At 46.7% G+C, this 26,885-nt stretch overlaps 1 protein-coding gene across 4 annotated transcripts in view; it reads right to left on the bottom strand.

Annotated features, from left to right (window-relative positions):
* Positions 1-26,885, bottom strand: part of Fstl4 (follistatin like 4) — a 458,219-nt gene that overhangs the window by 11,755 nt on the left and 419,579 nt on the right. For 3 of the 4 annotated variants that reach the window (XM_029554200.1, XM_029554201.1, XM_029554197.1), the window contains 6 exons: positions 16,926-17,087; positions 16,484-16,618; positions 14,873-14,899; positions 12,405-12,523; positions 10,268-10,417; positions 2,509-2,616 (listed from right to left, as the gene is read on the bottom strand). In XM_029554200.1, coding sequence (XP_029410060.1) covers positions 2,509-2,616; positions 10,268-10,417; positions 12,405-12,523; positions 14,873-14,899; positions 16,484-16,618; positions 16,926-17,087 — 701 coding nt within the window. The remainder of the gene's footprint in view (positions 1-2,508; positions 2,617-10,267; positions 10,418-12,404; positions 12,524-14,872; positions 14,900-16,483; positions 16,619-16,925; positions 17,088-26,885) is intronic. The other variant, XM_029554198.1, reaches the window with a different exon arrangement.

The raw sequence follows: 26,885 nt of genomic DNA on the forward strand, positions 1-26,885 counted from the left end.
GTCATGTATAGTGTGCGTGCATATGGAAGCCTGAGTTGATGTTGGAATCATCAACACTCTTCTATCTTATTGAGGTAGGGCCTCTCAGTCAAACCAGAGCTCACTGATATGGCATTAGTCTTGTTAGCTAGCTTACTCTCGGCATTCCCTGGTCTCTACCTTATGAGGCTGGGAATTACAGGTGGGTCGTAATGCCCACCTGACATTTACATGGGTTCTGGGGATGTGAACTCTGGTCCTCACCCTTGTGTGGCAAGTGTTTAATGGCTGAGCCATCTTTTCAGTCCTATTTATTGTTTTTGTTGTTGTGAGAGTCTTCCTGTGCTGCCCTGGCTGGCCTGGAACTAGCTATGTAGTGCAGGTTTGGCCTTGAGCTCATGAGGATCCTCCTGTTTCAGCTTCCTGAGTGCTGGGATTACAGGGGAGTGCCACCATGTCTGGTATATTTGATTCCATTCCAACTGTGTTTAAAATTTATTAAAAAAATTTTATGTGTAAGTGCACCACATGCAAGCAGTGCCTGTGGAGGCCAGAAGAGGATCTCCTGAAACTGGAGTTACTTGGTTGTTAGCTGTCATGAGGGTCCTCTGCAAGAACAGCCAGGGCTCTTAATTGCTGAATCACTTTTCCAGGCCCCCAAGTGTGACTATTTAGTCTCTCCAAACGTCCACATCCATCTCCATCTCTTCATAGATTTTCCCTTGAGAAATCTGTAAGATTTTGTTTCTCTGTCATGCTACTCAACAGAAATGTCTTTTTATAAATCGCTGTGGAAACTGGGGAAAGAAGTTTTGTTCATTTTCCTCAGAGCCCTTTCCCTTCAATTTCAGTACATTCTGAAAAAAAAATATCTGTTCCTGTTATGGTTTGGATGTGCAGTGTCCCCAGGCTCATGGGTTTGAACATGCAGTCCTCATCAGGTGCTTTTGTTTCAGTGGGTTGTAGAGCCTTAGGGGGTGGAGCCGAGCTGCAGGAGGTGGGTTGCTGGGGGAAGGGCCTTGACACTTGTATCCTGGTCTTGCTGCCTGCACCTTCTCTGCCTCTTGGTCAACCACGATGTGAACAAGCAGCCTCTCTGTCTTGCTGCCACAGCTGCTCGGCACCCCTGCTGCAGGGCCCACTGTGATGGACTGTACCCTCAAACTAATTCAAAGGGTGTTTGGTCACAGTGATGAGAATAGTAGGCAATGGAGGCCCCCAGCAGCTCTATTTCTTTGTTTTTTGTTCTCTGTGGCCTTTATTCTAGCCCAGATGGGCACCTGTTTAATTGATTTTAATTAACTCAGATCTGTGCACCTGTTTAATTGATTTTAATTAACTCAGATCTGTGCACTGTTGGGCCTATTGAATCTCTGGTGAGAGAGGCTGAGGCAGGCTCATTCAACACAGGATAGGTCAACCTCCTCTGGCTGGTGCAGGGGAAGATTCTCATGGCATCCTCAGAGCCCAACCTCTTCCAAGGAGGGACTAGGCAGAGTCATAGAGCCTCACTGAGCCCACAGGCAAATGATTTACCTTGGGACCACTTTGTACTTGTGCTTTGTTTATGGACAAAACCACCCTGGCTCCTCCTCTTCTTTTATAACCCAGTGCTATGGTTTCAATAGTGTGTCCTCAAAAACTCATGTTGAGGTGCAGTTCCCAATGTTATGGTATTGAGAAGTAGTAGACTTTTATGAGTTAATTGTTCATGAGGGTCTACCCTCATGAAGGGATTCATACAGTTCTTATGAGACAGGGTTAGTTATTATAAGAAAGGGTTGTTATAAAAGGCACCCCATACCTTACCTCTCTTCACTCTCCAACACACATGTCCCTTCCATATACATCTGCTTCCCTTTTCTACATGTCTACCATGATGAGGTGTAGCAACTTTGCTGGTGATTCTTTACCAGAAACTGACTAGTTGTACAAAATCACTAGTTAAAGTAGAGCCTTTTCCTTTAGAAATCACTTAGTCTCAGGTGTTTTGTTATAACAACAGAAAATAAAAATAACTCAGTATTTTTGAGACCCTAGGATGTATTCTTGGATGGCCTAAAACTCGCTATGTAGACCAGGCTGGCCTCAAACAGAGATCGATCTGCCTCTGCTGGGATTACAGGCATGTGCCACCATGCCCAGCTAAGAAACCTAGTATTTACGACTTGCCTTTGTTTGACTCTCTCTGGATGGTCCATCCCAAGGAGAAGAAAGCCCTGTTTTCTTCCTCACTGTGAGGACTTCAAGGCCTCATCCTATTTCATGCCATGAGTTACTGGTCTTGTTGCCTGCACCCTCTCTACCCTACTGCTGGGTAGGCCTTGGGTTGGGTTGTCATGACATTAGAAATTCTATCAGTATACATTATCTTCAGTAGCAGGCCTGTTAACTGCATGATGGGGGCATTACTTTGAAGCTGTTTCCCACTTTCTTCTAGGGCCTTGATAGGAAGTTTTGAGAAATGACCAAGGGAAGCAAGAACATCCTTCTGTAGGCCGAGGGTCAGCTTTCACGTGTTCAACATACCTGCAAACTTGGCTGGGTCTTGTGTATGTTCCCCCAGCTCAGGACCCACACTTGGTCATGTGACTTGTCGTAGGACAGCTTAGCTGGCAGAGGGTCCACACCTATGGACTTGAAAAGAAATAGTGACAAGTTGGTCATTGCTGAGGTTGGAGCTTACATGACGGTTATTTCTGGGCTTTGTGTATGTGGATATCGTAATAAAGGAGTTGGGAAGCTGGCCTTGAACCCTTGCCAACAGCCCTGTATGGGAACCCAGATAGAAGCCTTCCATTCAAATGAGTTGTCTCTTTTAAGTACTCATCTTGCTCATGCTGTTCCTAAAGTGTCCTGATCCACCATGGACATAGCTTGAATACAGACTTGAAGTGTTCTACTCAAGCACCAGGGTCCTCTCTTTCTTAAAAATATATTTTATTGGTTTTTGTCTATGAGTATATTGCCTGTATGGATGTAAGTGTACCCATGTCATGCAGTCCCCATGGAGGTCAGAAGAGGGCGTTGGATCCCCTGGAACTGGAGTTATGAATGGTTGTTAGCTGCCATATGAGTGCTGGGAACTGAACCTGGGTCCTCTAGAAGAGTGGCCAGTCCTGTTAATGGCTGAGACCCCTCTCTACTCTTCCTGGAAGCCTTGGGAGCTTCTTGGACCCTCAGCATCCACCTGTGTTCTGGTGAGTTGGTTTTTTCCCCTGGGCCATCTGAGGTAGACTTTGAGATCATCGGTGGTCCCCCCTCTTACCTTACCTTGCTCTACTCTGAGCAGCCTCTTTTTTTGTCCATCCATCAGTTGATGCCTCTGGGACTCAGACTACAGCATCAGGCTCACTCCCAACCACCGCTTATCTGGAACTCAACTATCTACTGAGGCTATAACTTTTTCCAGACTCCTGTCACAAAGAAGGTTGTTCTTTCCTTGTGATAGTGTAGCTTTGGATTAAAAAGTGTGTGTGTGTGTGTGTGTGTGTGTGTGTGTGTGTGTGTACGGTGCCTGTGGAGGCCAGAAGAGGGCATTGGATCCCCTGTAGTTGGAGTTACACGTGGTAGTGAGCTCCCTGATGTGGATGCTGGGAACTGAACTTGGGTCCTCTTCAAGAGCAGCAGCAGGCACGTTTAACCTCGGAGCCATTTTTCCAGCCCCATAGTATAGTTCTAAAAGTGCAGAAACTGTTCCTTGGTGCTCACACCCTTGGACTGTGAACCTCTAGCTTCCTGCTCACTGGTTAACATCTTCATCACCCCTTTGCTCAGCAGAGACGCTGACACAGGCTCACTACCATCTTTTCTGCTACTCATTTGATCACTAAATTTGATGTCTTCAAACCCATGTGGCGATTCCCGAAAGCTCCACTTTCTTACATTCTTCTTGGTTTCAAGGGCTTCTCTCCCCCACTCCTTTGGCCACCATGACTTATATCAATATAATGTCTGAAATTCAGTTTCAACCACATTCTAGCCTTTGTAGTGAGGTGAAAGACATGACCATCCAAGCTCACAGTGGGCCAGACTTCCAAAGCACTATTATCGCAGTGAACTGCTCTAGACCTCCACACAAGCTCAGCGGTCACGCTATGATCCTCCTCCCAGACCTCCACACAAGCTCAGTGGCCACTCTGTGAGCCTCCTCCTAATAGTCCAACAAGACTTTGTTCGTTAACCAAACATCCCCTTTCAGAAATGCTTTCTTCCTTTGGCTCCCACCTCCTGGGCTTCTTCACTTCCTCCTAAGCATGAGCATGTTCCAGGCCTTTACCGTCTTCTACATCCTTTCACTGCTGTGGGGTTCTGATAACCTTCCCTGTTGTTGATCCTACCCTAACGTACAGAATTGAACTTTGGATTTCAGCCCCCCCCCCGCCCGAAGTCCTGGCTTTCACCTACCCCAAGGCTTTTGTTGTCTGCAATGAGCTCTGGACATTCTTCCTGTCTCCCAGTTTCCTGGATATTTCTTTCATTACCATGATGGTTTTTTTTTTTTTTGGTCTTTTTGAGACAGGGTCTCCCTGTAGCCCCAGCTGGCCTGGAACGAACTATGTAGATCAGGCTGGCCTTGAATTCGCAGAGATCTGCCTGCTTCTGCCTCCCAAGTGCTGGGATTAAAGGCGTGTGCCACTATGCTCAGCCAATGATGGTTAATTTTTATTGGCAACTTTACTGGTTTTGGAATCACCTAGGAGACACATCTCTGGATGTGCTTATGAGGGTATTCCCAGAGATGTGTAACTGAGGCAGAAGACCTGCTCAGAGTGGGAACACTGGGCCCAAGACTGAAAAGAAAAACAGGAGCACACAAGCTGAGCACGAGTGTTCATCTCACTGTCCTGACAAGCAGTTCTTGCTGCCACACCTACTCCATGATGGATTGAAACCCCAAACTGAGCCCAAGCAAACCCTGCCTTAAGTTGCTTCTTACTGGGGATTTGGTCACAACAACAAGAAAAGTAACTAATACATTTACCCAAGGCTTTGGCACCTGATACTGCTTTGCTCTCTAGCCAGAGCTTTTTAACCAAGGCAACAGTATCATCCGGACACTTCAGTTTTCCGTTCTTTCTCTTCAGAACTCCTCCTTGCTTACACCTTCTCCACCTGCTCCATTTATCTGCTCTCTTCACAGCAACATTTCCCTAGAGCTTAGACACTGTCTTCCCTGCTTGATCCCCTCTCATCAGGCATGTGTTTCTGCTGAGGTGGTATGGAGAAAGCCAAAAAGCTAAATAAAAAAAAATCTCTTAAATTCAGAACAGGGTTTTCAATAGTCTCCATGTGCGGAGGAACCAACGTTTGGCAGGAAAGAGATCCTGGTGAAAATGCCAGCCTCTGAGTTAAAAGCCTCAGGATCAGGGGAGGGACAGAGCAGACTCAGTCTTCTAGAAACCTCTACTCCTGTTTAGCGGAGTCATAAACTGTTTCTGGTGGATTACAGCCATTTAAAGTCTTCATAGTGTTTTTTTTTTTTTAATAGAAAGTCTAGATTAAAAGAAATCACTAGGCATTCTAAGAGAAATGATATGATTTTAAACATTAAAAAGACAACGGGAAGGCTCACACAAAGGCAATTAAGATTTTATACATATAAAATTTTAAAGCAAAAATGAACTACTTGGAAAATTGATAAATGGGTTAACCCCCATATGAGATGCAGAAGACAGGATTGGCAAACTGAAATGGGTGTTGCAGAACACACCCAAGGTGAAGACAGACAGAGATGCATGGAGCACAATGGAAAGCTGTGAAATTTGAGAAACAGGTTCCCCAAAGAAGAGCGCGTGAGCATGTGGGCAGCAGACCATGTACAGACAGAATTTTTGAGGCTTTTCCCATCTGATGAAAGACAGCAGTCCACAAACTCAAAAACCTCAGGAAACCCGAAGACAGAATAAATGCAAAGAATACCGCAGACACTACAGTTAAAGCACTAAACAACAGAGACTGGAAAAGTAGAGAGGAAAAAAAAAGCTGGGTACCTCTCACGAGAGCACCTGTAACACTGACAGTTGGCCTAGCAACACAAACAATGGAAGATATGGCTGTATCTTAAAATGCTGAAAGTCTCTGTCCATCTAGAATTCTTTTAAAATGTAGACAACAGATACTTTCAAATGAAAACTGTGAGAATCTGTGGCTGGTGACACTAAGAATTAACAAAAACAATCTCATCCTAGCACTTTGGAAGCTGAGGCAGGAGGATTGTGAGTTCAAGGATAGCCTGGGCTACATAGTGAGCTATTGTCTCAAAAACCACCTACTTCAGTAATGAAGGGGAATGGAAAGGTAAATATGGGCAAATAAAAATTACGGCCTGGTCAAAATTGTAATAATCATTGCTTGTGAGGAATATAAATATATGTTCATATATATATATTCCTATAATGCAAAAGGCAGGAGGAAGGTTAAAGGAGCTATACTGTCCTACATTGTTGTGGAAATGAAGTCTAGTGGTTAGTGTTAGTGTTAAACTTTCAATGTGACATAAGTTAGAATCACTTGGGAGATGGGCCTCTAGGCATGTCTGTAGGGATTTATCTTGATTAATTGAGGTAGGAAGACCTTGCTGTGGGTGGCACCATCTCCTAGGCAGCATCCTGGACTGTGCAGGGAGCCAGCTGAGCATAAACAGGCACACATTAATCCACTGATGTCTGCTCTTGACTGGGATGTAACATGCTGGACTTTAACCATTTATCCCTCAGGTTGCTTTGTCAGCAACTGGAAAAACTATGACATGAAGTGACGATTTATATGCAACTCCAAGGGAATGGTGAATGCTATAGTGTCTCTGATGCAAATCAATAAGCGTGTATTTTCAATAAGCTAATAGAGGAAAAATCTTTGACAAAGCCAAAATTGAGCAAAAATGAGAATAAAGCAACATAAACAGGACAAATAAGATGGTAGGTATACTCCCATAGAAATCCCATTAAATATAAATGGACGAAAAACTTAAAAGATTGTTAAACTGGATAAAATTTCAAACAGAAGTACATACTACTTTATGAAAGAACATCTTAAATGTCAGGACATAGAAAGGCTGGAAAGTAAAAGGGTGGAAAAACTGTAACGAGAACATTAAAGAAAACAAACCTGGTTTAGGAAAGCTAGTAGTATTCAGAAACAGACTCACAGCAGTACCAGAGATAAGGAGGGATATTTGCTAAGAAAAAAAGATTCTTTACTCCAGAAAAGTATTATAATTTCAAAGTAAAAATGGATAGAACTTTGAGAAATAGATAAATCTATAGCCACAGTAGATTTAAAAAAAACACACCTCAGCAGTTGATAGACTAAGCAAACGAAAATCACCTAAGAAAAGAGATCTGAAAAACCTAATGAATCAATTTGATATAACTGACAGGTACAAAATACTGTACCCAACAATATCAGAATACATGTTCTCTTAAAGTACATATGGAACATTTATCAAAGTTGATCATAAGCTTGACTGTAAAGTAAGCTTTAATATATGTCAAAGGATTAAAATTATTCAGTGTGTTCTCTGACCTAGGGGAACCAGTCACAAAAAGATAAATAGAAAATGTACTGTGTATGAGGCAAATCCACAGCCTGGCTTTATTAAACTCTTTTCATGCCAGTGACCTTGCGCAGGGGCAGCTGAGCATTTCTGGAAAGAAATAACTATGCTGACTGGTCTCACTCCACATTTCTACCCACAATCCTTCAGTGGGCAATCCTTCTGCCAAGTATCCCTTGTACATATGTCTGGTCTATTCAATTTCACATGTAGTTTTCATCCTTCTCCTCAGACTTCCAGCCCTGGTGATAATCTTCCCTCTATTTCACTGGAAAAACACATCCAGGATCAAATGCATCTAACTACCTCCCCCTAAACACCTATTTTCACCTAGGTAAGTGTCCTAGTTTGTTTCTTCATTGCTTTGACCACTACCAACTTGGGGAGGAAAGGGTGTATTTAGCTTACATATCTTGGGTCACAGTTCATCCAGGAGCCCAAGGTAGGAACTCAGGGCAGGAACCTGGAGGCAGGAGCTGGAGCACAGGCCATGGAGGAATGCTGCTTACTGGCTTGCTCCCCTGGCTCCACCTCAGCCTGCTTTCTTATGTAACACAGGTCCACCTGCCCAGGGGTGGCACCACCCACAGTGGGCTGGGCCCTCCCACATCACTCATCAAGAAGATGCCCCTCAGACATGGCCACAGGCCAGTCCAATGGAGGCAATTTCTCAACTGAGCCTCCCTCAACCCAGGTGTGTCAAGTTGACACTAAAGCTATCCAGCACAGTAAGGAACATTCTTTTGACTAAGGCTGGTTGGTGTTGGCATAAAATTCTGGGATGGTGCCTACTTTACAAATGTTCCTTGGCATCCCCTTCCTCATTTTCTTTGTTTACTTTTTCCATGAAACCCCTCTATACAGTTGCCTGTATTCCCCCAATCACACTCTATCTTGAGCCCATTCCCATGAACTTGCCTGTTGTCACCTTATCTGTCCTTGCCAAGGTGATCCATGATGTAATGTAATATGAAATTCAATGGCCAGGTCCCAGACACTATAACAAAGCATCACTGAGCACCTCAGACAACTCTCACCCCCTTGAGGTGCTCTCTGTCTGCTGTAGTTCCACCTTTCCTGGTTTGCGTCCTACCTTCCAGGCCATTCCCCTGTAGATTTCTTTCTGGGCGGTCGCCCTGCTTCCTGATCCCTGACCTATTCTGTCTGTATACCCTGTGTGACCTCGCCCAGTTTTCTGGATTGATTCAGGCCATAGAGTAAAGACACCTAAATGGGTAGCTTCAGCCTTCACCTCTCCTTTGATGCCAGTCCTGTCCATCCACTGCTCACTTGACATCCCTGTGTAAATATCTGACACCATTTCAAATTTAGCTCCCCTCAACCTGTGCCACGCTTGGCTTTGGTCACAGTCTTTTCATATTGCCATGGTAACAAATTACCACAGATTGTTGACTTAGAATACAGACGTATGCTCTTACAGCTCTGAAGACCAGAAGGACAAAAATCAGTTTACCTGGGATAAAACCAACACACTGTCAGGTCACGTTCCTTACACAGCTCCAGGGAGAGGATACTGCTTGTCTTCACCAGCCTCTGCCACTGCTCCCTTTGTCAGTTGTCAAAGCCAGTAGCATCCTGCTTCAGCTTGGCATTGATTACGTGGCCAAATTTTTCCTCTGCCTCCCTCTTACAAGGAGGATTGTATTTTCGGTCTACCCAGCTCATCCAGGGTAATCTCCTGACTTGAAAAATCCTTAATCACATCTACAAAGTCCCCCTTTTCTATATAAGATGACAGTCACAAGTTTCTGGGACCGGGACATCTGTTAACCTGTCACACACTGTAAAGGCTATCACGATCCCATGTTCAAGTTAACCAGGAAATGAACCCAATTCCTTTTTCCTTCTAAGCCTTACATTCAGTCCATCAGAAAGACTTTTAGGGAGCTGGAGAGATGTCTTAGTGGTTAACAGTGTTCTTCTGCTCTTCTAGAGAGCTCGAGTTCACCCACCTTGAGCAGCTCACAACCGCCTGTGACTCCAGCTCCAGGGGACCTGGCACCCTCTCTCTCTTGGCCTCCATGGGCACCTGCACTCAGGTGCACACACCCATACACAGACATAATTTAAAATAATAAAGTTTTATAGGCACTATGATTAAAATACAAGAATTTGCTTGTTTCTCCCCAGGGCCTCCTGCTGCTGCCATTGTCTCTTGTCTGGATCAAGTCCCACCACACCCCTGCTCTGTCTTCCTATCTGTTTTTACAATAGCAGCTGTCTTGACTCTCAGAAACCCAAGTCACATGATACCACTCCTTGGATCAAAACATTTCGGTGGCTTTCTATCCCACCTTGGATTTTATTCTATGGCCCCCTTGGCCTCCGAGGCCCTCTCTGGCTGGCCTCTGTTTACCCCTAAACTTATTGTCTCCCGGTCCTCCCCTCATCACTACACGCTCCTCCCACAGTCTGTTACATGGCACTTAGATCTCAGCTTCTGTTCACCTCCACTTTAAAGTGCTCTCACAGCTTCCTGAAATTCTGATTTGTGGTCTGTCTCCCTGACTAGACTCCGGAACATTCTCCCATGTCTGTTTCTTGAGCACTTACAATGGTGTTGGGCATGCAGTGATAGATACTTAACATATGCCTGCATGGGAGTCTTTTCCCTGAGGCTGCTGATTCCTTCTCATAGGCACCTGGGGAGTGTGCACACAGCAGGCTGTACCCTAGAATTTGAAATCTTTCTCCTTCCAAGAACTGTACCTGTAGGACTTTCTGGGCTTGAACGTCGACCACAAGAACCCTGCTCAGAGCTGGCTGGGCCACATAGATGTACCGGTTCCTGACGTTGACCGCAGATGCCCACTGGCATGGCTGGGTGGCCTCTTCTTCCCCAGGAGGACAGATTTCTTCCTATAAGGAGAGACTGTCTTGTATCATCTCCTCCCTTTTCCTTCATCTTTTTGGGTCCCCCTTTCCCTTCTTTTTGGATTCTTTGGATTCATAGAACATGGCACACAAGTCCTGTCATGTCACCAGCTTCTCACTTAACCCTTTGCTCCTTTGCCAGGTTAAGATGTCACCACTCTGCTGTGCTACCTTTCTTCTGTCACTGGGCAGACGTGTGGGAGAGCTGCCCACATCCCACTTCCTCCTCATGCTTCTGAGCCCTCTGGCTTGACCTCACCAAGGTCAATGTGGACTCAAAACTGGCTAGATGAACCCTCTGCCACCATTTTGTTTGAACTTCAACTATCATCTGAGGGCACTGACTCAGCCCTGTTCCTTCCACTGAGCCCCAGTGCCTGAGCACTTTTGTTCCGGGGTTCTGCTCAGTTTATGGAGCTCTGTGTGGGAGGGCCAGGGCACATCCCTGCATTTCGTCTTTAAAATCTATTCCCTTGTTGATCCCCGTGAAACCTGTAGCTGGCTTAAAGTACTGTCTGTACATGTACCACCCCAAGTATGTATGCACGTGCATGTGCGTGTGGAGGCCGGAGGATCACATCAGCCATCCTTGTTCCAATGCTGGTTACGTTATTGGGTTTCATTATTATTGAGACATGGTCTCAGTGGCCTAGAACTTCCCAATTAGGCTAGGATGGCCAGCCAACAAGCCCCAGGTATGCACCTGCCTCTGCCCCCCAAGCTGGAATTACAAGATTGTGCCACCAATGCCCAGTTAAAAAAAATGTGGGTTCTGAGGCTCTAACTCAGGTCCTCATTTTTGCAAAGAAAATTCTTCACCAGTTGAGCCATCTTCCCGGTCCCCACTCCCAAATTTCTTTAGTTGAGCCTCTTCATGAGCTCCACACTTACACATCTCCCATCTCCCTCTGCTTGGTCCTTTACTGTGCATCTCAAACTTGCGTCTTTAAAATCAACCCTTCTTCCTCCAACCCTGCTCTTTCTATACCAACTAGCAGCCCGCCCTTCCTTCCTTCCTTCCTTCCTTCCTTCCTTCCTTCCTTCCTTCCTTCCTTCCTTCCTTCCTTCCTTCCTCCCTCCCTCCCTCCTCGTCTGTCCCTGAGTTGTCCACTCGGAACCCTGTTAGGTGTCTATCTCGAATCGTTTGCACACACTGTTGCCTATCAACACTCACATGCTGATGGCCCTCAGATCTGTCTTCAGATCACAAATGTCTTTTCCGCTCCTGTGTGGTTCTCCACAGGTGCCTCCAACTCAACCAGCCCGGGCTCTTACATCCTGGAGGCTCCCAGGATGCTTCCCACACATGGCCTCTTTCCTTTTAGCCTCTTTCCCACTTGGCCCTTGGGAAATTATGAAGAACAGTGGCACTGACACTTAACGGAGCCAGAGTCATCAACAGCTCAGGGACAGGTGGACTAAGAGGGACCACAGAGAAGAGTGGGGCAGAGTGACGGGGAACCCTGCTGTTAAGGTCAGCTCCTTTCTCAGCAGGGGCTTCCTGCCTGACTTACTGGAGAGACCCCACACAGAGTGATGGGGAAACCCAGGAGAATGGGAACAGGAAGGGCTGGACAGGCTCTGCCACCACTGGGGATTTTCCTGCCTCTACCCCTTCCTGTCACCTGCCACTTGATACCTGGCCTCATGCTTCATTTGCAGCACTCCTGTCATGGGGGCCTTCATGCGTGTCTTTGTCTGAAGGTCACCACAAGAACACTTGTCTGTTGACCTTGCTGTCTCTCCTATTTGACTATGAACTTCCCGAGGCCAGGAACGCAGTTGTGCCTGGACCTTACAGATGCTGGATGGAGGACGGAGAGTTAGACGAACTCCTCCCTCATTCTGGGAACAAAACTGGAACCCCACTATGTATAGCAAATAGAATTAAAGAAACCAAGTGACACACATGGGTCAAGACTGCCTTGTCTGTGTGTGATATGGACCGTCCTCCCCAGTCACAGAAACTCACATAGCTCATGAAGATCCTCTCTGTGGGCCTCAGGTGCCTCTGGACCTCACAGTCCACGGGGTGGATGACAGCAATGCCATCGTCAGCAAAGACATAGAACATGTTTCCCACGCTGAGGCCTGGGAGGAGTAAGCACAGAATGGTCACGCCCTTCTTGCCTCTGGGCACCAGGTAGGGCCACATGCAACATGGAACACACAAGGTAAAGCAGTGTGGACACAGCTGGTAGAGGCACAGTATGCAATTCCTGGTTAGAAGGGGGGACGGGCAGCTGCCTCACCACACTTCTGGATGGTAGGTGGGAAGGTGGAAGGAAGCATCCCCAAGACTGGGAACCAGTACAGCCACCAGCAGCTCTGCAGTACCCAGGCTGGCCTCCCAAGAACTTATAGATCTGGGGTTGACCGATATATACAGATCAATATAACTTCAAGTAAAAGATAATCTTGGCTGTGAAATTCGGTCTTTTCCTGTTCTGAAAGGAAATCTTCCATTGATTGTTGTGGACTAGTCAAAGCAGGCTGGATCAGATGGTCCCCAAATAGTAAAGGTTTCCATTTTAGTTTTTTAATGCGTTGGCATATAGTATCACACATGCAGTCGGGGCCTAAGAACACTGGACTGTCACTCCCTTGTCCACACTTGGTCCTGGCCCCACTTTTCCTCCACCAGCTTCTCTTGAGCCCACAGCCTGGCTATGCCCACTAGTGAGAAGGCCTGGGGGGACCAGCTGGTTTACCTTCTTTTAAAGATGGAAAGACAGGACCGAGCAGAGGAAGGGCTGGCCCGAGGCTTCCTGACTTTGTGCCAGAGTTACCATCCAGCCCCAGAGCCTGTCTCTAGCCTCTGTCTCCCCGCTATTTCCTTGAACGGAGATATGGCAGAAGGAGATGTAAGGTCTAGATAGCTCCCTCCCTCTCCCTTTCTCCCTGCCGCTCTCTTTCTGCTCTCTGTCCATTCTTTTCCTTCTTTCTTTCTCCTACCATTTCCTTTTTCAGTTTCCTAAGACTGTCTCATGTATCCCAGGCTAGCCTTGAATTCACTGTGTAGCTGAGGCTGGTTTAGAACTCGTGATCTCCCTCTGTCCACATCAAGTGCTGGGATTACAGGTGTATGCCACCATGCCTGGCTTCCTTCATCTCTTTTAAATCAAAAATGTTAATATTTCTACAAACTTAAAGAAACTACATTTAAAATACCATTTCCTAGAATTCTGGGAAAATACAGGTGGTGCTTGCTGGTTTACTATTTTGACTGAATTAGCAAAACGACAGAATAGAAAACTAAGAATCACCATCTCTCTTCCAGAGATTGCAGGTGGTCTTCCAGGATTCGGGCATCTGGAACCCCAAAGCTGCTCATGCAAGGGAGCACCTGACATTGTTCTCGATGGCCAATCCTGGGTGTCCCCTGAGACCGGATGGGGCTGGCTGTTTATGTCACCTCACCTCTCCCCCACAGTTTCTGTCTGAGGCAGCATGCAGAACACCTCTTCTCTGACCCACCTGGCAAACCCTGGGCTGAACCACAGGCCCTGGGCACTGCCTCCCTGGGCTTCTTGGAAAGTCAGTCACTGGAAAGGCCAGCAAAAGATTGACGGCTTAATGGAGCCCACATGGGGTTCGTAGATGTAGCTACATTTCTGGCTGAATATAGTACCTTGCACAGTCAAGGGACTCTGAGACTCAACAGATACCCTGTTCAACACAGTCAACTAGACAGGAGATTCAGTCTTCTGATCCAGGCTACTGGATGGGTCTGTCCAATCTGGCTTCTGCTAAAGGGGAACAAAGGGGCTCCCTGCTCAACTTGAATGTTGAGATTCGAGTGTGGCGTAAAGCCTGTGATCTGTTCCTCTTGGCTTCTGTAACCCTTCTCTCCAGGCCTTGAACGTTAGCAGCAAAAGGCACAGCATCTAGGTGCCCAGGTGACATGGAATTTGTTCACTGCCGTGCTGTTTAGTCTTAGCATAGCACTTGCTAGCTTTCTGCTCTAAGGTGGCTATGGGTCTTCAGTGTGTGTTTGGTTCCTACAGTGCATGGCACATCTCCCAGGACCTCCTGTGTCCCTCGCAGGCCAGCGGCGTTTAACCCCTCTGCAGTAACCTGTACCTAGTAGCATACCACTCTTAATAGAGTGCAAGCTGTGTGTGGGTTTGCAGGTGAGGCACTACACTGGGGTAGCAGGGAGTGCAGTAAGGGTCAGAGCCAGCGGCTGCTGCTGCCGCCCACCATCCCTCACATCTGCCTCTGTCTGGCTCTCGCACGCTGTCAGGCATAGTGCCCAATGCTTAGGAAACTGACCTGAGTCTGTGCATGTGTATGCCACATGAGTTTGACTTTAAGCCTCCCTGATTTTGATTTGGTACACAAGCTCATCATAGGGACTGCATAGTGTCTGCAAAGCTGGTGGCTTAGGGAACCAAGAACACACGTGGTTACATGACACAGGACAATCACACTCAGTACCTTCTTCCCGCCACAGAATGTTTGCCACTGTAGCGGCCAAGAATTCGGAGTGTAGAGATGGGACGTGAAGGCCAGAAGGGGAAAAAGAAAACAATGTCAAACCTTCACTGCAGTCTTCATCCACTCAAGAACGTTCGGTAACCACTCCGTCTCCTACAGAATCTGCATCACACATTGGTCCAGCAATAACATTAGCCCAACAGCTCTGGACACGTATGAACACCTCCAGGTCTCAGGACCCTTTTGGTCTCTGAAATTAGGTCCCAGGATCTTAGCAAGCTAATGGAGACCGCCCCCCGCCCCAATCTGTGGACAATACTGAGCAGCATCTCTCCCACATTTCCTAGGTTACTTTCAGCAGAACTGATCTTTGATGAGGATTCTCTGAGGAAGAACACAGGAAACACTTCTCACCATTTCCTCCAGCGATGAAGGCTTAGCTTGGAGTCTGACAAAGGGTGAACTGTGACCAACACCCGTGCCATGAATTCCACCCACAGAACCACCTGGGGAGCAGTGGCTACAAGGGAGAGCAAACTCACCCCTCCAGGTGGGTAAGTTTCCTGGAAGAAAGGCTGCTCCCAGTGGTGTGTATACCCTACAGTATCCCCTTATCTGCAGGAGATGCTTTTCCAGGGCCCCCAAACCACAGACAGTACCGAACCCCATTCATGCTCACTTCTTCCTATACATATGTACCTATGATAAAGCTGAATTTATAAAACACACAGTAAGAGATGAACAGTAACTATTAGTAAAATAGTTGTGATGATACACTTTAATATTAAGTTATTTAAGGTGCTAGAGAGACGGCTTAACAGTTACGAGTGCTTGTTGCTCTTCCAGAGGACCAGAGTTTGATTCCCAGCATCCATGCCAGGTGGGTCACAACTACCTGTAACTCCAGCTTCAAGGGATCTGATGCCCACTTCTGGCCTCTGGGGGCACTCGCATGCACATACGCACACATAAAGTTATTTAAAGGGCTGGAGAGATGGCTTATGGTTAAGAGCACTGGCTACTCTTGCAGGGGACCCAAGCTCAGTTCCCAGTACCCAAATGGTGGCTAACAACCATCTGTAACGCCTGCGCTAGAGGAGGCAGCACATGCGCATGATACATTTGCATACATGCAGGATACACGCTTATACACATACAATAAAAATAATAAATATTAAAGTTATTTAAGACTTCTGAATTGTTGATTTCTGGATTTTTCAACTTAATATTTTCAGAGCCTTGGAAGCAAAGCTGTAGACAGAGGGGGCCACTGCACTGGCTGGTCCTAGGCCACAGTGATGGCAGCACCTGTCCACTGGGTATACGAAGGGCTTTGTGACTGAGTTTCTAGTTATATAGCAAGCAGGGAGGAGGAGCGGAACTCCTTGTGGTCCTCGGCTTTGTGCACTGACCCAGACTATCTACTGTTTCCAGTGCTGTCTAGGATGCCAGAAAAGATCACCTTCTGTATCCAGCTTTATGTGCACAGGACATGGGGTCACCCTAGTCTGCAGGGGCTGCCAGCCAGCCTGGACAATTGGTGCCCTCCCCAGTTCCCCCCAACACTCCCCAGCAGCTCAGTGCGGGGCTTAGACGCAAGAGTCGACTCACGGGTCTTCCTAGCTGAGTCCTCAATGAAGAGGGAGGAGATATCTTCATCCACGCCCACTTCATTCTTGGCTATGCAGGTATAGGCCCCTGTGTCTTCATACCGAACGCTCCCGATGTGGAGTTCGCTCCCATTGGCTGTAGAAGGGACAGTGCTCAGGGTGACCCTCCCGGCACAACACCCTTCCACACGACTTCCCCCCTGCCTTCTCAGGGTTTTTTAGAGTCCTGGGGCTAAAACCACAACCCTTGAATATGACTGGACCTAGGATGGGTTGGCATTGCTGAAATCCAGAGGGTGAGTTGGAATCTGACTGATAGCTTCTTATTACTGAGATCCGTGTGCACCCAGGTATCAGGAGATCCAGAGTTCCTCTGACCATGCCAGACGTGGCCATAGTCCTGTCTCTCCTGTCCTGTCCTGGGGTTTATGGGCAGTTCTTACCTAAGAGGGAGAGCTGTTTGGACGTCTGGGCAGAGACATCCATGCCGTTTTTCAGCCAAATGATTCTGGGCATGGGAATGCCCTCAGCATGGCATCGCAGGCTGGCCGCCACCCCAGGCTCTTGTGCCTGGGTTTCTGGATAGACGCGAATGACTGGTGGTACTGTGGGTGAAAATCAGCGTTGGTAAGAGGAAACCCCCTACCTGGCCTGTGACCTGGCCTGCTCCAGAGAGTGAACCCAAGAAATAACTCTCGAATTCTCCTTTTCGCCTTACGGTGATTCTCTTCAACAACTCAAGCTTTGAAAGAAAGGGCTGTGAAACGGATTACAGGCAATAAACATGTCAGACCCTGTAATTCATGGCTTCCATCATTGTTCTAAATATGATCAGAAAGACATCCAAATATTTAATGTTGTTCGGCTGCTACACAGAAGAGCAACAGCCACCAGAGTTTATTTCTGAACGAATAAAATTCAGATGTATTATTCCTGTTATCGGAAAGCCATTGGACAGGGCCTTAATTTCTTGCAGGAAATGCTTCATGGAGTACTTATGGGCACTGACTGGCAGGGCTGCTAATTATATCACCGCTCTGGGGAAGTCCATCGATTTTCCAGTGGGTCATTTTTATTTTTTCATTCCCTAAGCCCTAGAACCTGCATGAACGGCCAGATGTGCCCTCCTTGGCTGGGGAGGGACTCAGCTCTGGACCATGGTGGTCAAGTTTCAGCCTGAGTGAGGAGGGGTGACTGCACGCATTGGTAGGCAAGGCTCTGGCACATTCCACAGTGCCCTGACCCCTTTCACAGAGGCAGACCAGTGGGTAGGGGCCTGGAAGAGGTAGAGATTGTCTGGGGGCGGGGGCTCCCTCTTGCTCTGGCTTTAGGAAAGAAAATCAGTATCAGTTCCCACAGCCATGAGGGCTCATGTTTATTCATACATTTAAATCTATATATTTCTAAATAAGATTTGTAAGAGTGTATGTAAGGGACCTGAATCACACGTCTTTTGGAAAGTGGGGAGATGGATTCTTCTGGGAAGTGCATAACTATATTTTCTTAGCAAGTTCCTATTGTTCAATAAAAGGGAGTCCTGGTACTTAAGAGGACTTCCTCCTGGCTAGTATAGCACGCTTGATATTTAAGTAGGAGGTGATGGCTCAGATCTCAGAACCCGAGTAAGGGAGAATTCTGGTGATCTCTGTTCAATGGACGGAGAACAAAGAGGAAGTCCACTGGCTCATTAGGAGCAACAGATTCTGTTGCTGCTATAGAGAGCCTTCAGGGGGATGCTAAGCATCTGATCAACTCAGCATGAATTTCAGGGCTTGCCTTGACTGACCTCTGGAGCAAGGCTAGGGGACAGAGGGGAAATCCAAATAGATGCATGGCACAGACCACTGATACCACCCTCAAGGGGCCCAGAGCCGCTTCAATAACAAGCTTAGAGAGCCCCAAGAGCACCAGCATCTATGTCATCTGTCACTCTGGTTCTCTTTGCTCGAGGGTCTTGAGGAGAGTTCCACTCTGTAGCAGAAGGGCCAACTGCAGATAAAGTCACTGAGGGTGAGGAGGTAAGGGGGGCCACTTGTATGTGATGACTGCTTTTTAGAATACAGATGTGACTGTCCTTTCCCTGACCCCCTTGGCTCAAACAGAAACATAAGAAGCTTCCTTATATCTTACACTGAGCAGAGAGAGCAATGGTGTTAAAGTTGAGTTTCTTAATGGGCTTGGAGGCCTAGAGCACTGGGCCAGTGGGTAGTTTGGGGAGGTGAACCAGGGCTCTAGACAAGGACCTGGGTGTTAGTTAGCTGGGGCTCTTGTTAGGTCCCTATCTGTCCATACCAGCCTGCCTGCCAACCACAGAGCAAATCTAAAAAGAAAAGAATCAACAGAGAAGGAAAATGGACTACTCAACTAGAGAGCCAAGCGAGAGTCACTGATGGATGGATCTAAGACCTGACTATTGGCAAAGAAAGCCAAGTGTCTGACAAGTCTGATCCAGTGGAGAAACCAGAGAAAGAAAATGTGGGAGTACCATATTTAATTATGGGCAATAAATAGGAAAAAATCAATAAAATGGATCATTTAAAAGGAATCTTTAAAGTACTGATGTTGAAGGAAGGGAAGAATATTTCCAACTTTTATTTTTTAAAGTACAACAGACCCCAAATTACTATGACTAGTTTATCGGAAGGTTCCTTTGTATAATGAAAGCCTAGAAACTTCCTAGAACATGGACCACGGAAGCCACCCCAGATTTCATATATATATGTGTGTGTGTGTGTGTGGAGAGAGAGAGAGACAGAGAGACAGACAGACTGAGTTTATCTCAGTTGGTTCTACATAAGTCACAATACTAAGTATACGCTTAACTCAAACCTAGCATGGTATTACAAGAACATGCTAGGATGGGGAGATGGCTCAGTGGATAAAGACTGCTGTGCAAATGTGAGGACTGGGTGTAGATCCTGGAGAACCCACACGTCCTTCTCTTTTTTCTTGGCTGTGATAAACACCATGACCAAAAGCAAGTTGCGGGGGAAAGGATTTGTTTGGCTTACAGGTTACAGTTCAGCATCTTTACTGGGTCCCTTCCAGCCTCATCTCTAGCTGCCTTTCTTTTTTTAAAAATATTTTTATTTTATGTGTATGAATATATCGCCTGCATGTGTGTAAGTGCACTCATGTCATGCAATGTCCATGAAGTCAGAAGAGGGCATTGAATCCCTGGGAACTGGAGTCACAGACTGTTGTTAGTCTCCATGTGGGTGCTGGGAATCAAACCCAGGTCCTCTGCAAGAGCAGTCAGTGCTCTTAACCGCTGAGCCACCTCTCCAGCTCCTCAGCTACCTTTCTTATATAGTTCAGTCCTACCTGTCTAGGGATGGTACCACCCGCAATGGGTTGGGCCCTCCTACGTCAATTAGCTGTCAAGAAAATGCCCCACCGTTGTGCCCACAAGCCAGTCTTGTGGAGGAAATCCCTTAGTTGAAGTTCCCTCTTCCCAGGTGTGTCAAGTTGACAACTGAAACTAACTGTGATACCATGTAAAAAGCCAGAAATAGTAACACATATCTATAATCTCAGCCCTTCTATGGCGACAGGCAGAGAAGGAATCCTGCAGGCTCACGGGCCAGCTCGCTTGCTGAATGCAGCAGTGAACAAGAGACCTTGCGTGAAGCAAGGTGGAAGGTAAGGACTAACGCCCTGGGCTGTCTTCATGTGCCAAGGCATGTGTATACCCATACTCACATGTGAAGACACACACACATTATATAGACACACACACATAAAAATAAAAGCACATACTGTAAATGTATACTTTCAGTGTCTATTAGGAAATTTTTCTTTAATCATTTCCAAAGTCAAAGGCAGTCAAAAGGAAAAACCATTTGATTCTATTACTAGATACTGAAAGAGCCTGTGGGAAAAAATCCAAACTCCATTTCTCATGGGGGAAGCATCTCAATAAAATAGAAACAAAATGATATTTTCTGACAATGAAGACTATGTCCATAAAACGAAGGAACAATGCTATTGTTCTCAGATGGTGAGACATTAAGTTGTTCTTAGATGGTGAGACATTAAGGAGAGCAAAGGATGCAGAATTAGTCTCTGGTGCTGTGCTGGGTGTCATCGAGGACGGCACGATGCAGGGTGCAAGTAGCAAAAAGATGCATCATTAGTCACATTTCTAACTGCTGTGATCACATGCCCAACAGAAACCACAGCCAGGAAAGGTTTATCCTGGCTCACAGTTTCAGAGGGATTTCAGTTCACCACGGTGGAGAAGGCATGGAGGTAGGAGGTATTGTCTCCCTGGTGCCCAGAACCAAGGCTGAGGCTTTTCATACATGTCCAACCAGGAGGTAGAGAAGGTGGGAGGCAGAAGTGGCTATCAACTAGGCCTGCCCTAGTGACCTATTTCCACCCAACTCTGGAGGCTCCTCAGCTCTCAAAGAGAACCATAAGCTGAGGACCAAACATGGAAGACATGCCTGTGGGGGCATTTCATATTCAAACCATATGATGGAGAAAGAAGGTATCTTAGGTGGAAAGCCTCCAGGAAGCAAACAAAAAAGCACTCACAATTAAATGAACGCAATAAAGGGGTAGTACCAAACATACAGTTAATAGCTTCCTTATATACCAGTGATTACCAGACAGAGAACAGATTGGATCTGAGTGGAGAAAGAGTTTAAAACTGTCAGCACAAAAAGGAGTGTCAGACAGAGAGATGTCATTGACTAGGAAGACTTCCTTTTGTTACAAAACGAGGTCTGACAAATCAATCCATACATTTAATCTCATTCCAATTAAAATCAACCCACTGGGGCTTGACAAAACAATTCTGAGTTTATCTAGAAACAAACAGAAAAGCACAATGCACGGCTGCGGAAACCTTGAGAAATGACATCGCTCCCTGTCATTTTGCTTAACCAGATAGTACAGAGCATTACAGTACTAAACAGAGGGCCGAAGGGGTTAGCCTCTCTGAGCCTGGTACCACACTAATGATCTTGATTGATTTTCCAAGGCTCTGTCAATTCAATATCACACAGCTAACATCTATGAAATGCCAGCCAGATGTGAGGTGTTATGCACAGAGCAGTGAAAAGTGTCTCGGTCCCTTGCCTCCGTGTGGTGCTTTCTGTGTGAGACAGATGACTAAGCAATTAGTTACAAGTGTGATGACTCCCAGGAAGAGCTTTGCAGGCATGAGTTCTGACAGGTCTCTCTCTCCCTCCTCACACGGGACAGTCTCATCTAGGTGCCTGTGGTGCCTGTTGGCTTATAGGTGCAGGTCTGTTCAGGGAAACTGGGCACACAGGGAACAGGACTGGCTCCCTCAGTGGCCAGCACCAGCCCTGCAGCCTGGTGCTGGCCTCTGCTCTGACCTCTGATAGGAACATGTAGACTCAGCAAGTTTTCACAGTCGAGCAGGGAACGGATCACACCCAACGCTATCTCCCGCTCACAGAACCTGAGTCCATACCTCTGAGATTGGGGCTTTTTCAGACCAACTTAAGTCTAAATTTAAACTAAAGTACATGGCAGTGTTCTAGAACAAAAGGACACCTGTCTGAAAGTCGGGGGTATAGATCAAGTAACTCAGTAAAAATGCATGCCTAAATACAGAGCACCTGGCTCTCCATAGGCAGGGGGTGGGATAAGACATACCCTCTGCTGGTCTGGGGCCTCTGTGAGTGGAAGACATCCTGGCTGGCGACAGCTCCTCTCTCAGAAAGAGTAAAAGGGGGACCTGCTGCCTCACCTCTAATGCCCCTTCCTTCCCAGCTTGTCCCAAGCCTCTTACTGGGGCTCTCCAGTCTTCTGCCCTTTATCCCCTGTAATGACATCATGTCTTCTACTGGGCCAGCTCTCCTCTCTCAGACCTTCCCCCTGCCTCTGGAACTTGTGCTCTGTCACCCACACAGTCTCCTGTGAAGTTCCTTCACCTGCTTGCCCCTCCCCCTAAGACCTGGCTTTTTCCTGAGGACACCGCTTTTCTTGAAGCCTCCTAGGGGCAACCCTTTTTCCTTTCTTTGATTCATTCATTCATTCGTGTGCATGTGCTGCTGAGGATTGAACCCAGAGCCCCAGGCATGCTAAACAAGTGTTTTACTATTGACCTATGTCTCCAGCCCTCTTCCTACTTTATTTTGAGATAGAACTTCTCTCTTTTTTGTTGTTGTTTTGGTTTTTTTCCTTCATTGTGTTTTTTCCCCCCATTATGTAACCTTGCGTGGCCTGGAACTCACTATTTAGATGAAGCTGGCCTTGAACTCACAGAGATCCACCTGCCTCTGTCTGAGTGCTGGGATTGAAGGTATGCACCACCACACTCAACTATTTTTCTTGGCTAGGGTTTCGCTAACTTTGAATGCACTCTGTAGTCCAGGTGGTCTTGAATTTGTGATTCCTCTGTCTCAGTCTCCTGAGTAGCTGGGATTATAAACCTGCACCACCGAGCCTGGCTTCAGCCCCTCCTCCTCCTATCACTGGGCTTTGAGGTGGGTCAGGACTCCTGCCCTTTCTGGGCCTCCCTGACACTTCCTTGACGTTCGCTTTCCCGTCCACACATTGCCCAGTTTTGAGCCACCCTGCCTTGTTCTCACTTGTAGATCTCACCTTTCCTCTTCCAGGACATCTCCAACATCTTGCATCCCTCACCTCTTCCCATTTCTACCAGACTTTTTCCTCTCAGTCCAAGTAATCCTTACATTCCCTCCTAGCTTGAAGAAAAAAACCAGAACAACAACAACAACAACAACAACAAAAACCCAAAACCCCCCAAAACCAAACTAAAACCTCCAGCAAAAACCAGCAAAGGTCACACCACTTCAATTCTTCTGTTCCTTTCCCTTCTTGAGAAGCCATGAGACGTGCCAGGATCATTGTAACTCAGGAACTCACAGCAGCTGTGGTTGCCTGCATAAGACCTGAGCAAGATCAAGCCAGTAAACATTCCAGCATGGAGAGGAAGGGGGTTCATAAGCCCCCATCCACAACTGAGGCACTATGGACAGTTGATGGCTTCCAGGGGGAGAGTTTTAAGGGTGTGTCTCCTGGTAGATCACTATGCTCCAGTAGATGGCCCTACACCTGAAATGGACATCACAACTTGGAATCAATGGGTTTTAAAATTAAAAAAACCCACAAAGTTAGAAGGGGTAGGTAGGTAGGGGTGAACCTTGGAAAAATTAAGGGGAACAGTTGAAATCTCATGAAATTCTCAAATAATTAATAAACATATTCTTAAAGGGGGCTAGTGAGATGGTTCAGTGGTTAAGAGCACTGACTTTTTGCAGAAGACCCAGGTTCAATTCCCAGCATCCACATGGCTGCTAACAACTGTCCATAACTCTAGTTCCAGAGGATCCAAAACCCTCTTCTGGTTTCCACGGGTACCACACACATGGGTGCACTTACATACATGAAGCATAACATTCATACACATAAAATAAAAATGAATAAATAGAAAAATTTAAAAAGATATTAAAAAAAATCACAGTTCAACTGGATGGGCACTCAAGACCTACTATAGAACCAAGGAGTTCTCTCCTGGGCAAGGCCCAGCATCTGGCCTGCACCTGCCCATTCCCTGAAGGCACAAGTGCCAGCACTGTGAAGCCTACAGAACAGGGAGGGCTTGTGGGAACCTGGGGGGGGTCTGTGGGAACCCTGGGCAGGAAAGCACACACATGGGATCTGTGAAGTTCCAGGGCCCTGTCGGAACAAAGAAGAAATGACAGTTTTCTGTCAGCAATACGATGAAGATGCGATTATTTCTCTGTGTGCCAGACCATACGTTTCCCAAGTCCAATCGTTCCCTCTTCCTTCTGTGTTAATCTGCACACTAACAATAATAAGAAACCAAGATATCCTACACAAACACATTTTCTTTCAAATTTGTGAAATCTTCATGTGAAAACATTTCAGGGGCTTCAGGAGACAGCTCTGTTGGTAAAGTGCTTGTCTTGCAAGCATGTGGACCCGAGCTCCATCCATAGATCCCACCTAAAAAGGTTGGGCATGATAGCATGTGCCTGTAACCTCAGCACTGGAGACAGCCCATGATCCCTGGGCCTGTCTGGTCAGCCAGCCTAGCCTGCTTGGTAAGCTCCAGGCCAGTGAGAGGCCCTGTATCCAAAAATAAGGTATCTGGCTCTTGAGAAAAGATACCTGGAGATTGACCCCTGGCCTTCACATGAACTTGTACATGTACACGTGTACACACACACACACACACACACACACACACACACACACACTTCAGCCTATAACACAAAAGCCCATTTTCCTTGGGAAACATCACTTATTGCCAAGGCTAAAGGCAGCATAAATATGTTCTTAAGTAGAAGGTAAAGTCACAAAAGTACCAGGCTAGCGTAATAAGCAGATCTGAAGATGATTATTGTGTTTGGGGGATGAATCACTACTTGTCTGAACTGTGGGGAGGTCGAGGGTATTTTTAATTTGATGAATTAATCATTGATGCCCAAAGTTCTCTCTCCTTCCTATGAAGCCAATGCAGAAACTTAGCACAAAGTTATAAATCATGTCAGTGTTTGGGCCTCATTCCTGGGAGGCCTTGGCTATGGGTAAGTTATACTAATAATTTGTGAGAGGAAACATTATAGCTTCCTGGAAGGGTTCCCTTTAGGCAACTAGGTTAGGACAGTCAGAGAAGGGGAGATCCCAGATGATTGTGGCCCTCCCTGTGTATGGATCCCAATCCTTCTACTAAACAGTCGGAGTTGGGCAGCTCTAGGGAGAGGTAACCTATATGTTATTCTTAGCTTGGTAGTTTTCTTTCTCTCTCTTTATTTCCCCATCTGTATAGTGTGCTGAAAGCTCTGTGAGGGGCCATCAGCCCCCTCTGACATCTGTGTTTACCATCAATGCTTAAATATGACTTGCAATAAATCTGAAGCCTCCCCCACGTTGGTCCCTCGTTGTATCCCAAGCATCTTCTTGCAAGGCCACGAAGGGACCAAACCAGACCTCCGACAGCACAGCTGGGCAGCTGGACTGAATTCTACCCAAGCTGCCTCAAGTTTGGGATGAATGGTAAAATGAAACAAATTACACAGATCAATGTTACTACCTCTCCTCCCTCATGCCTCATGAAACTCCTTAGCAAGGCAGAGCCTTCTGAAAATACCAGAGCCTTCTCAGCCTCTCAGGCTCCTACCTGGGGGGTGGGTACTCCTTCCTTTAGCACCAAGATATAGCCCACAAAGATCCCTTTGTCCCCTGATTCTGGAAGCTTCCTGCAGTGACTTGGCCTCCTGGAAACGGTTCAAATCAGGACTCTGCCAAAGGACCCACTGAGCTCTCTGGGGGAGATGGAGGACACACAGCTACTACATATTCTTCCAACCCCAGTCTTGAGGCCAAGGGCTAGGCCTGAGATTCCCTGCCATGACTTCTTCCTCTGAGTCTCTCTTGACAGCTGATTCAGACTAGGCCTGAGCTTTGCACTAGGAGACACAGGATGCAAGCCTCCTGTGCTCTGACACCCCAGAGTGTGCAGTCAAGAGAAGCCCAACAAAGACCTGTCAACTGCCCACCTTGTACCCCATATTTGGATTCTCTAAGGGCAGCATCTTGGTGTCCTAATAGGGTGGGCATTGGCCCTGGGTGGTGTCAAGGTCTGTCTGTGAGGTTAGGGCAAGTTCTAACATCCTCCCCTGTAGGACAGAGATGGCACACAGTAGGTATTCAACAAATGTAGCTTTCAGATCATCCTGTTTTCAATGTCTTCCCATACAGATACAACTTTGTTCCTTGACACAATTTTAACCTCTGGAATACTTTGAAAACTTCTTGCCTTTTTCTGGGGTCAGTAGGCCGTGACCTTGTATCCTTGGGAGGCAATGGTAGGTCTGGGAGTCGGTCCCATCCAGGACTTTTGTGGGTTCCAGGAACTATAGCATCCTAGGGGGTGAGCCCAGCCATCCAGCAGGCCACACACAGTAAGCCAATTCAATGAAGTAGGAAGCTGATCACAAAGTCCAGGTCCCAGCATCTTCCTCCCAGTCTATCTACAGTTTTGTTTTGTTTTTCTGACAGCTGGGGAAATCTTAAATCAGTATTTCTGGGGCCTCTCTCTCAGAATATTCTGCTCTTTGATTACATTCCAGGGGACAGAATACACTCTTCAGGGGAGGCTGGGCTGGTGAGCAGTGTGGGGAAGGGGGCTTGGGGAGGGTCACACACAGCACTCTCCAGTCCAGGTGTGATGGTACCTTTACTGTCAACTTGACTGAATTTGGAATCACCTAGGAAACACATCTCTGGGTTTCTCTGTGAGGGTGCTTTATTTCCAGAGGTTTAAGTGAGCTGGGAAGACCCACCCTAACTGTGTATAGCACTACTCCATGGGCCGAGGTCCTAGCGTGAATAAAAAGGAGGAAATGAGCTGAGCACCAGCATTTATCCATACC

Source organism: Nannospalax galili, unplaced genomic scaffold (assembly GCF_000622305.1).
Source record: "Nannospalax galili isolate Female #2095 unplaced genomic scaffold, S.galili_v1.0 scaffold424, whole genome shotgun sequence".
Lineage (NCBI taxonomy): Eukaryota > Metazoa > Chordata > Mammalia > Rodentia > Spalacidae > Nannospalax > Nannospalax galili.